The sequence below is a fragment of the Lontra canadensis genome, unplaced genomic scaffold (genome assembly GCF_010015895.1).
Source record: "Lontra canadensis isolate GAN:19392208 unplaced genomic scaffold, GSC_riverotter_1.0 scaffold18, whole genome shotgun sequence".
NCBI lineage: Eukaryota > Metazoa > Chordata > Mammalia > Carnivora > Mustelidae > Lontra > Lontra canadensis.
The window spans coordinates 9,423,240-9,435,557 of record NW_022631012.1 but is presented as its reverse complement, the minus strand read 5'-3'; the positions used below and the strand labels follow the sequence as shown (position 1 = coordinate 9,435,557).

General features: G+C 38.9%; 1 protein-coding gene across 1 annotated transcript in view; it reads left to right on the top strand.

Annotated features, from left to right (window-relative positions):
* Window positions 1–12,318, top strand: part of PARD3B (par-3 family cell polarity regulator beta) — a 1,020,734-nt gene that overhangs the window by 601,366 nt on the left and 407,050 nt on the right. Inside the window, exon 12 of the mRNA XM_032859992.1 lies at window positions 9,973–10,143. Within this exon, the coding sequence (XP_032715883.1) occupies window positions 9,973–10,143 (171 nt within the window). The remainder of the gene's footprint in view (window positions 1–9,972; window positions 10,144–12,318) is intronic.

The following is a 12,318-nucleotide window of genomic DNA, read 5'->3' as shown; positions in this document are numbered from 1 at the left end:
AGCAGGGAGCCCGACATGAGCTTGATCCCAGGATCCCAGGATCATGACCTGAAGTAAAGACAGCTGCTTAGCTGACTGAGCCACCCAGGCGTCCCAACTAGTCTGCATGACATTATGAAGTGCTTAAGGATGCTTTTCTAAAATTTCAGTTCTGTGATCAGAATTTAAAGCAAACGTGGTGGTGTCATTATTGTTAAATGAAAAGGAATGTGGTCTGTGTTGCAGTTAGAAAAAAGTACCCTGAGAAGGATACTCTTCTTTCCCCAAATCCACATAAAAATTAGCTTTTCCTTTCCCTCACTAAAGCACACACAAAGTCTTAATGATTTGAAGATCTTCGATATTCTCTTCCTCATTGGCTAAACCTTTTGAATTCTGAGATCTTCATGAACTATAGTAACTGAATTTTTTAAGAGAAAATGCATTTTACATCTATTGATTACGATAACTTAAGCTGGCTATTTATCTTAGGTTTTTCCTCAAAAATAAATCACTTTTAGGAAAAATATTTAACTAGAAGAGTGATTTTTTTAAAAATTGACATAGGATATTAGTATGATATAGTAAGAATAAAAATCTCATGGAGTCTGTTATATTAATTCTGAATGACATTTTTTATTTGAATATACAGACTTTGGGAGTAGAATATGTCCTACTGAAACCTTGAAATAATAAGGTAAAAATTAAAAGGCAATTTTTGCTAAGGGAAAAATGTCATGTATCAGATTATTTAAGGTCTTTTATATAGAATGGATTTAAGAATACCTGTTATTCTCTAGAAAATTAATTAGCCAGGTTTGTGCTTAATAAATACTACTTGATGATGATGAAATTAAATGAAAGAAAAATGCCTGACATAGCTAATTGCAAATGCATGCGCTCAGAATATGAAATAGATATAATTTAAGTAATTTGATTCTGGTGTGCTTAGGAATTTGGAATACTCCCTCTGAGAAATGCAGAATTTCATAATCTACACTATTTAGTATGAGGTGAAAGAAAAAAAAAAAGATCTAATACAAGCAATCTCCCTGTTTTAAAATGACTCAAATGTGAATTTTTAGAGCGAATATACATAATTGTAGAATTCCTGGGAATATAGTGCTTGGTGCTCAATGTTCACGTCTCTTCATAATGTGGACCAGTTAGCAGCAGCCAAGCTGTTCCATAGCAGTCCAGGAGGAGTTCCCAGCGTGAGTCATTTCCAACTCCATCTCTACTGGTATCTATAAATCATGGAGGGGATCTATAATTAATGAACTCAAAGGAAGTTAAAAGGGACAGCTTTTAAGGAACACTAATGTTAAATGATTTCTTCAACTACCCATTCTTCTTAAAATTGATAATGTTTTCTACTGGTGGAAAACCGTAACAATTGTTAGAAGCAGTCATGTCTTCCAGGTTTTTACCTCTGACCAATGGACCCCACACTCCAAGGATGTCAGTTGCTCTGTTGAACCTTCTCAACTGTGAGAAGCTAAACTCTGACATTTCATCCTGACCACGAAAATGTGATACGTTTTAGAAACACCTAAAAGCAGGAACCTTGCCTGGAAAAATTCAGAATCACTGTATATCCAATAAGAATTTTACCTTAAAAATGAAATTATTAACTTAAACACGAGAAAAATAGTACCAATTGTTCTGCTAATTATTTAACCCAATTTACTTTTATTAAAAAAAAAACAAAGCAAGAATCTTGGCCTCTGTTAATTCAGACAGTCAGGTTCATCATTTAATGGGTTTTCTCCAGTAGCAACTATTTTATAAGGAGATAACCAAAACATTATTTTTAAAATCTCACAATATCAGCATAATCATTGCTTTTCTTGATGATCTTTATCACTTACACATTTTTATTTCATGCATGGAAATTCTAACAAAAAATCAATACCATGCCAGATAAAATTTTGGAAACCTACATCTTTTGAGGTGTATTTTGGACTCCATGATTGTCTCCATGGGCTGAAAGAAATTGTAAGAATTGGTAGTCCTAGTCAAAAAGGAAATGATAATCTCAAAAGTTGATATACCATGATAATGATAATTTGACACTGAAAATATACCTTTCAGCTGTAGAGCTATAGTCACCTTCATTATGGGTATTTATAGAATAGATATATACTCTCTATATAGATATATATAGAGAGAGAATTTATATGTTTATATGTAGTTACTATATATTTATAGTATTTATTATATATTTATATATATAACTATAATATAACATGATCTAAGTTTTGGCCTTGACACTTTGCTTTGGACCCATTCTTCCAGGGATAAGACTTCAAGCAATTTTTGCACAAAAAATTGTATAGTTCCTTTCTTGTTAATTAAATAAGAAGATTTTCAGGAAGTTGAAAAGGCCTCAGATTCTCATCTTGTTAGGCAGTCATGGTAGACTCTGCTTAACTCATATAAAACACATATGCCTTAATAAGCTTTTTATTATCCAGTTTCCTAGGCCAAAGTAAACCAAAAACAGAAAATCAGGAAGGAGATAAGAATATATGGGTGAGGAAGCTGAAATGACAAGAAGCAGAAGTGTCAGAGAAGCACAAAATGCTATTACCACATAGTAAGCCAGAGAATATGTGTGATAACTCTTAAATCAGTGCTTCTCAAACTTTTTTTTTTCCCTCTGAGGAAATTAATAAGATTCAGTAACAACTATGGTAGAGTCTCTAAGTTGGGATGTATTTATGCCCCTCATTTTTCCAGAAGGAGCTTAAAATGAAGGAATTATAACACATTTTGAAAGTATTAGAATGGTTTTGATTATATATATGGTGATGCTCTAAATAATATTCTGTTATCTTGAGCAAAAACAGGTTCAAATACTACAAATATGGAGTAAATGGTATGTTGCTACGACTTCCCCAGTTTGCTACATAATAAAGGAGGGAAGCTTTTAAAACCATACTGAATTAAATGAGTAAATTTAAGTTTTACATTCGTTGAGGAAGTGACTATAGGGCCAGTACCCAGGAAGTAATCCGGCTTCCCTTTTAGAAGTCTAAGGGTTCTGTGAACATGTGCTGGCGTATCCAGGCCAGCCTGAATCCATGAATCTCTCACAGTTACAGTTTGTACATAAACCATTTGTTTATCGTAGATGAAACTTACACCAGCTCCAGAACACCTGAATGGAAGATTTTTCAAGTAACTCGACTTAGCCTGCACTTCTTGAACATCTCTAGTGAGTTCTACAATATATAGCAGACTGGAGATAGGGAACTTAAAAACAACTCGTTCCGTAATCAAGCTGGTGGTGGAATAAGTTAAAAACATAAACAAGTCTGCTATGATAAAGGTGGGGTAGATGAGTATTGTTAAAATATCATCGGTATGGAGATGATGGCACAATTAATTCTACCTATGCAGATATCTATGAGTGGGAGGCGGTTGCTGAGTCTTGTTTTGAAGGATAGATAGCGATTCAGGGGATAAGCGGGAATGCAGAGGACATTTTGGACAGAAGGAGAAATACAGGCCACATTGTGGTGGGCTCAACCCCAGAATGCAGTTTCTTATCCCTGGAAAATAGAGCTCTTACTTGGAAAGAATTGGCCCTGTTTATATTGGTCGAAATTGTGTTAGGACAGATGATGTAGAACATTGATTAATGTAGGTAGGTACTCTTCAAGACAAGAACTTACATGCTTCTAGTCTTACCAACTTTCTTTATTCCTCCTCTTTGTTTCAAAACCTGTACTTTAAGATCTTGATTTATTCTTTTCCTTTCATTGCTATTGTTTTCAAATGAAGTCAAATGATTTCAATCCGGAATGTAAAGTTCTTCTGTAGGTTGGATTTTTTTTTTTTTTTTTTTTTTGCAAAAATATGGTAGGCAGATGTTGTCATGGAATGATTTTAGGGCCTTGTGAAGGATTTCTTCAGGACAATCCTTCCCTCAATCAGGTGTCATCTTGCCTGGAGTCCCAGCCCACTCCAGGGAAACCCTGTTGTGCAGTCTGAAGTCAGGCTCTGGGATTTGGGCTCTGGGTGTTGATAATATCCCAGGAGGCTTTACTGAGGGCCCCATTAGAAACATGCAGACGCAGGAGCTGACATCTGGTCATGATTAATCCTCTCAACACCCTGGCCAAATGCGAACTGGCCTTGGGCTCCAGCCAGCTACTCCCGAGAAAAACCAGCCCACTCCCTCATACTTGTTTCATGTTTTGCAGAGGCTAGTTCTTCGCTTAGGTTTTCTTACTCTCCCCTCCATGTTCATTATTAGAACTTTAGAGGTAGAGGGGCCTTACCAAAAAAATTGGCTCAAGGCGGTAGATTAAGCCATACAATGTCACCAGTAATCATGGTAGAGATAGTACCCGGGCACCACGGAGTATAACAGATGCTGAAATACAAGGTCACTAGACCCCCTGGAAATTGTGGATCTACTTCAGGGGGCATATGGAGTATCCTACAAGATATGTGACTGCTCCCATTACAAAGAATTATCTGGTCCAAATGCGCAGCTGTGGAGAAACTGTGGTTGTAAATACTTATTTTTAAGAGATGAGAATCTGTAGCCTTTATTAGATTCTCAAAAGAACCTGAGAGTCCATAAAAGTCAAGAATCACTAGCAACATAGTTGGAAAAATGGCCTTCAGAGTGACAGAGTCCAAGTTCACATCTGCTTTAGAATTGTGACTTGTAACAATGCATTGAACTGGCCTAATTCTTGGTTTCTTTTTTATAAAATGAGGGTGACAGTCCCCAGTGTATAGGATTGTTGTAAAGATTAAATTGTCTAGTGCACATAATGGGTTTAGCACAATGACTACCCAAACTCATAAGAAACTCATTAAATAATTATTATAATTAATAATTATAGTGTCGGGGCACCTGGGTGGTTCAGTGGGTTAAGGTCTCTGCCTTCGGCTCGGGTCATGATCCCAGGGTCCTGGGATCGAGCCCCACATTGGGCTCTCTGCTCAGCAGGGAGCCTGCTTCCTCCTCTCTCTCTGCCTGCCTCTCTGCCTACTTGTGATCTCTGTCTGTGAAATAAATGAGTAAAATCTTAGGAAAAAGAAATTTTAAAAAATTGTAGTGTCTCTAATCATCTCTAGAATTCTGAATTTAGAAGGAGTACAGCATAACAGGTACATGTCTGACTCAGAGACAAGGACACCTAGCCATGCCAGTAACCTTTGGCAAACCACTATATCTCTTTGAGTCTCCGTGTCTACATCTCTTTTTTTTTTTTTTAAGATTTTATTTATTTATTTGACAGAGATCACAAGTAGGTAGAGAGGCAGGCAGAGAGAGAGAGGAGGAAGCAGGCTTCCTGCTGAGCAGAGAGCCCGATGTGGGGCTCGATCCCAGGACCCTGGGATCATGACCTGAGCCGAAGGCAGAGGCTTTAACCACTGAGCCACCCAAGCACCCTTCTACATCTCTTAAATAGAGGAGAGTAGTATTTCTCTCACAGGATCATCGCGGGAACAAAATGAGAGAGCATATATAAAACATTTGCATCACGACTGCCCTATATTAGGTGCACAGTAAAAGGGAGATGTAATACTCAAACATCTTGTCTCCTGGGCCACTCATCCTATTGTAGGAGAACTGGGTTAGGGCTGATGAGATTTGAAGTAATCCCAGGACATGGAGAAGACCTAAATCTTGTATCAGTTTTTATTCATCCTTAAGTATCCTAAGGAAGTTACTTTTTATCTTTACTCTGATCTCCTTCCTCTTTGGGGAACTTCCTTTACTCCCTCCTGTCTTGAGGATGGATAGAGTTGGTTGTGGGATTGGGCAGAGATGAAAGGAGTAATTGACAGAGGTGAGGAGTCTTGTTCGTTAGGGGTCTGACAGCATTATAATAGGAAAGAAGGTGTCTTAGTCTGTTTGGGCTGCTTTAACAGACTACCATAGACTAGGTGGCTTATATTTATAAATATTTATATTTATATTTATAAATATATTTATAAAAATAAACAAGTTTATTTTTCCCAGTGGAGGCTGAAGTCTAACATCAAGGCGCCAGCAGATTCAGTGTCTGGTGAGAGCCCATTTCGGGTTGATAGATAGCTGTCTGCTCGCTGTACCCTCACATGGCAGAGGGGTTGAGGGATCTCTCTCAGGCCTGTTTTATGTGGGCACTAATCCCATTCATGAAGGTTCCATCTTAATAACCTCACATATTTGAAACATATGTATTTGGAAGAGGGTTGGGGGAGGAAGGACACAAATACTCAGTCTATAGTAGAAAGGGATTTTTTTTTCCTTAACAGATGCAAGCATGACCCAAATTACAATGAAATAAATATGCTAAGGTTACTGAGTTATATGCCTGGATAGTTGAATTCACTTCTATAAAATCAGTTGACGAGAGTTAACATTCTCATGTCTAAGTATTCACTTAAACATAGTATTAAAAAGATAAAACCACAAAAATGTGCTTTTCTTGGTCAAAATTATCCCAAAGCATACACAATGGGCATATACAATTGAAGGATATTTAATGAATCTGGGTTGAGATATTTCATGAGCTTTCCATTGAATCACTTTCATTTTCAATCAAGACCAGACATGGGTATGCATTTATGTCTGTATGGTTAGAGAGGTGAACAAATTATTGTCTTCTGATTCTGCAGAAGACAATACTTGTCCTGCCATCCCCCAACACAGGCATCAGTCACCGTATCTTCTGCCATGTGACTCTGGATTTTATATCAGGCTCTCTTCCAGGAGACATCTGGTGGCATATTGTCCACTCTGGCTTTGAACGTTTTATTCTTGAAGCATTAATTCTTTAGGAACTAGTCATCCTCACCTATGTAGCAGAGGGAATGGTTAGGAATAAAGATTGCTAAGAATCCGGGACTTGGGCTCTTCTGATCTAGCCCTGACCCTAACTAGCTGAGCAAGTCCCAGCCCATGGGGAAGTGCCTTCTCTTAAGAGGAGTTCAATCGATGGTTTTGCATCCCCTTTTGACATCACATTATTTATCTGTAAACAGAAGAGGTTGGAAAAGATGATCTCGGAGGACCTTCCAAGCTCTAAATTCTGTGATTATATTCTAAATGTTAGGACACCATGGCACTTACTGGCATCAGCATTAATGAAATTACTCATCATTTATCTTATACAGAGAAAGCACACACCAAGAGTTACAGACCAGCCAAGCCTGAAAATGAGAGTGTGTGGATTTTTATCCTGCCCACAGCTCTCCAGTGATGCTTGTGATAAGTGTGTATGTCTTCTTAAAAAAAAAAAAAAAAAAAAAAAAAATCCCAGCTGCCCTGGGGTGACCTGACCTGCCTTTTTGTTTGGACTTGTATGTAAACATGTTCTACTTCAACGTTGTGCTCTATCTGTTTGAGACTTGGAATGTAGCTAAAAATGAAAGTTTGTGCTTAGTACCTGTTGGTAAGAGATTATTTTATCAAAATAAATAATGTCCTTATATCTCCTTATCTCTTATTTACTTCTTCACATAGACCTTGCTCCATACTTCCTAGAGAAGGTTCACATGAGGTTACCAGGTGCGATCTCACTCAGATTGTATTTCCTCCATCCTCGAGATGCCCATAAAGTTTCCGTCTTTATCTTTCTTCATATCATAGAGGATGAGGTGTCCTGCCAAGACTAACCCTCTGCAAATCCAACATGAGACCTCATTTCCTGTTAACAGAGTGAGGATCTTGATCCCTCTTCTGCTTCCTCCTCCTCTTTAAAAATCTTACATCTAATTGTTAATGACCCTCCCAGCCTCCTTCTCAAGACTCAACCCAACAGTCCTCTTCCATGAAAGGCCAAAGTAGACTGTAAGGATTTCTCAAGTTGTGTCTCACTTCATGTGACTAAACCATTAAGGTTGTTTTGTTTTACCCTGCTTTGTGTAACCTTAACCTCAGTCTTTCTGTGCCTTCCTCAAAATTAGATCATAGAAATGGAGAGATTTCTTTCTTGTTTGGCCTTTCCTGTAAATCTCATTTCCAGATTTGCTCCCAGTTAGGGTAAAGGTTAAGTGGAGTGGGAAAACAAGAGGAAGGGAGGGGACGTCATGCTTTGTGGAGCCAGTCCACTCAGACATTTTCCAGCTCTAATCAAATGCCCTTCTCGATCGATCTCATCACCTTGCCATCCCACTTTCTTCGTTCAGGAGCATGCACTCTTTCGGGTGGCCTCCGCCATCTTGTCTGCCCAGTGGCCTCTCCAGCAGGTGGCATGTGCAGTGAGTCTCCATGATGGCATTAGCTCTCCAGGGCAGCTTTCCACACTCACCCTTCCCCCTGTTGTCAGCAGGAAAACTTCCTCTGACCATCTGCTACTGAATTAGTCAAAGTTTATTAATTTGTCCACAGGATTTCTCCCCCAAAGCTGCCCAGTTGGTCCTATTGTTCTTTGTATGCCCGGTTTTCTCATTTCTTAGGGGAGTGTTATTCTTTTGTATTTTATTCTCCTAACTTGAACATAGATCCCCGATATTTACTACTATAAAAACTCTTCCATATATTCCTCTCCTAATTTAGAGTTGTACAGTCGTAGTCTAGAGACCAGGTAACAAAGAGAATTCAAGTAGGGAGACTGCAGAGCCAAAGAGCATGATATCAGAACTGGGGTCAATGTGTCTCTGGTTTGCTTTTGTGACCTGGCCAAGTTGCAGCCCTTCTCTGCCTCAGTTTCCTTATCTATAATGTGAATAAAAGCATTGTGCTAGTCTGGAGTTCTGTGAGAATCACTGGAGATAATTTATGGAGGAATTCTCTAGGAAGGTAATTTGTCATACAAACCTACTGGCATTTCTGTTAAGTTTATTCTGTTAAGCAGCATCATAATATTCCTTTTTTTTTTTTTTTCAAGATTTATGTATTGGAGAGAGAGCACGAGTGGAGGTGGGGCAGAGGGGCAGAGGGAGAAGCAGACTCCCTGCTGAGCAGGGAGCCCAATGTGGGGCTCGATCCCAGGACCCCAGGATCATGACCTGAACTGAAGGCAGACACTTAACCACTGGGCCACCCAGGCATACCCCCACATCATAACATTCCAAAAACCGCACCTGCACCTGTGCCTCATAGTGAGGACTTCCTACCATAGTGTGGAAACAGGTCTAAGGCATGTCCCCAATCTGACTGTCAGTATTTTGAGGATTTTTCCCTCGAGGCTGCCTGAGGGGGAGAGGCACTGTGGTCCCCCCACATTCTTTGGTTGGCAGAGCTTGTACCCCAGTTTGTTAGCTGCTGCTGTAGTCTCTAGCTTGTGTGATGCTTCTGGCTGAAGAGAACTAGTGCCTAGAAGTGATTTAGACAGGGGTCCAGGCTGCCAAGCCACATGTCGGGCTTCTGTGCACTTTGTAGTACGTGGTTTCCTGAAGATTCTGGGTAAAAGTACTCATCAGAGCCTCCTTGCAAACAGGCCCTGACAGTCTCCTTTGTCGTGCTTTTTCTGCCAGAAGACACCATAGCAAATTGGTCCTTCACTGCACACCTCTGTGTTGTTTTGCAGCCCAGCAGACTAGCAACGCCCAGAGCTAGCGGTAATTTCTACAGGACTTACCACCACTGTCGAACATGGAACATATAAGCGTAAAGTCTCTCTGTGCCTGCAAATGCAAACCCTTGTTTCAAGTGATGTGACCACTTCCTTTTGCTTCCAAACCCACTTTCCACGGTCCCTGCCAGAGAAAAGGGCAGAATCAGGCTAGGTTAGCATGCTTGCCAAAGATTTAGGTAGGAGATATTACACAAATGTCTAAATTATTGCAGCTTGGGACTCTGAGATTTCAAAAACATACTTTCACACACTTCATTATTGTTACTATTTGTGACTATTTGATAAGCTCCAGAAACTTGTTGTGCCATAGAAAATAAATCATTCCTAATGGCTGGGGTTTTTTTTCTTCTTCTTCTTCCTTTTTTTTTTCTTTCTAAACTTGAACTTGTCCTGAAACAGTCATCCATCATCACCATACTTTTCTCTGTTTCATACATTTTTTTTTCCTTTGCCCTAGGATGGTCGTCTACGGATGAATGACCAGCTGATTGCCGTTAATGGGGAATCTCTTTTGGGAAAGTCCAACCACGAAGCTATGGAGACACTGAGGCGATCGATGTCCATGGAAGGAAACATTCGAGGGATGATCCAGTTGGTGATTCTGCGGAGACCAGAGAGACCACTGGAGGTGACACAAGTCTTTGGTTCCCTCAGCAAATTGCCCAAATGGCCACCTAAAATATGCAGAGTTCCATAACTTAGTATCATACTGATCCTGAAACTGGGAAAATATGCCCCAGAAGGGCTCTGATGGATTTAGGTGGCAAACACGTGGTATATTATAGGTATAACTAGAAGGTATAAATATGTACATATCAAGTAAGTAATTTATCAAATCTAACAGGTCCTTATTTTCTAGTTTTTTGTCCCCCCAGAAATTTCTAGACTTTGGACTTCATTCATATAGTAAACTATTAAACTATATAGCATCTTTAAATACTTTTTTGATTGATGTGCTTATAGCGTCCATACTTTAGAAAGTTCTTAATCAGAGGTATACAGTGCTTAGTGTAAAGACTGTTATAATGCAGTATGTTTTCCCCCACAATGTGCACGTAGATAATAAAGACCTGGAACTTAACTAATTTAAAACTTGATTTATTAAGCAAGCTCCTTGCTTCATGTTATTAAATAAATGTTTTTAATTAAATAAGTATTTTTGCAGCATTTTATCATGATTTTTATGGATTTTTTTAACGCAAGAAATATTTCTGCCTACACATGAAGTGTAAGCATAAAGTATTCTTGATTGCTGATATCCCTAAACATTTCAGTTATATACAATTATATTTATATTACACAATTATAGTATTAAATTATAAAGTGTATTGATATATTTATAATATTGTAAAATATTCCTAAAATGTTATTTTCTTTTATATATGAAAAATAATTATTAAATGCTCTTAAAAATATTTTAAGAAAGGGTACCTGGGTGGCTCAGTGGGTTAAGCCTCTGCCTTCGGCTCAGATCAGGATCCGAGTGTCCTGGGATTGACAATGTACCGCATCGGGCTCGCTGCTTGGCAGGGAGCCTGCTTCTCCCTTTCTCAGTCTGCCTCTCTGCCTACTTGTGATCTCTCTCTGTCAAATAAATAAAATCTTTAAAAAGAATATTTTAAGAAAAAGTAAGAAGAAAACGGTTGATCACAGTTTAGAGTTAAGAAAAACCTGAGCGCATCACACAGATATTCTCTGAGGACAAGTAATGTTTGTGTAATACAATAATATGCAGAGTTAACATAGAATACTGTTAACAAAACACTAATAGAAAATATTAGTTTTAATAATATGTTCAACTCAAAATTTAAAAAGGATTTTTCTTTTTTTTTTTTTTAAGATTTTATTTATTTATTTGACAGAGATCACAAGTAAGCAGAGAGACAGGCAGAGAGAGGAGGAAGCAGGCTCCCCACTGAGCAGAGAGCCCGATGCGGGGCTCGAGCCCAGGACCCTGGGATCAGGGCCCAAGCCGAAGGCAGAGGCTTTAACCCACTGAGCCACTCAGGCATCCCAAAAAAAAGGACTTTTCAAATTGAGTTTCAACTACCTTCTACTATTTTTCGTAGTAGTTAAAAGCTTAGGCCCTAAAGTTTTGGATTACTTGAGTGAAACTCCCAGGTTGTCCATCTCCTGGCTATGTGAAGACATACCTAGCTGAGTGCTCGGAACTTGCAGATGACAGATACTGTTGTCTATTTTATCCCTTACCGTATCCTCATTTCCCAGCACACAGTAGACCCTTAGTAAATAGCGTCGATTGAATGAATAAAAGATGCCTCTGAGACCTCCTTTATCTGAGAGGGTCAGCTGAAGTAGTAAAGTTATAAACTAGATCTCACTTTGTTATATTATCAGCTATTGGAAGAGAGTAACTGTACCTTTTTACTCTTCTGTACATAACCTTGTAAATGTTAAATAAATGTAAATTGGCCAATTACTGGAGACTATATATAATGAGCCAACTCGTTTTCAACATTTGTGTCTGCTTAAGTGACAGAGAGGCTTCCATGAATATTTAATGGATTTTACTTATGTACATAGTTATAAAACCCTTATCTAATGCTCCCATCCGTGGTGGAATTGGCTCCTTTCTGGTTTAATTTAATTCCTACCCTAGAGCCTTGGGATTCATGGTACCCCGTTGGTGTGAAGGATGTGAAGGTGTGAAGGATGGCCCGTGGGCCCCTAAGCCACCCCTCTGTGCATCTGTGTATTATGTGTCCCTTAAGATTTCTTGGAACAAAGATATTTCAACTAGGAGAAAAGTCTGGAAGGCACTGCTGTAGAGTACCATTCCTGT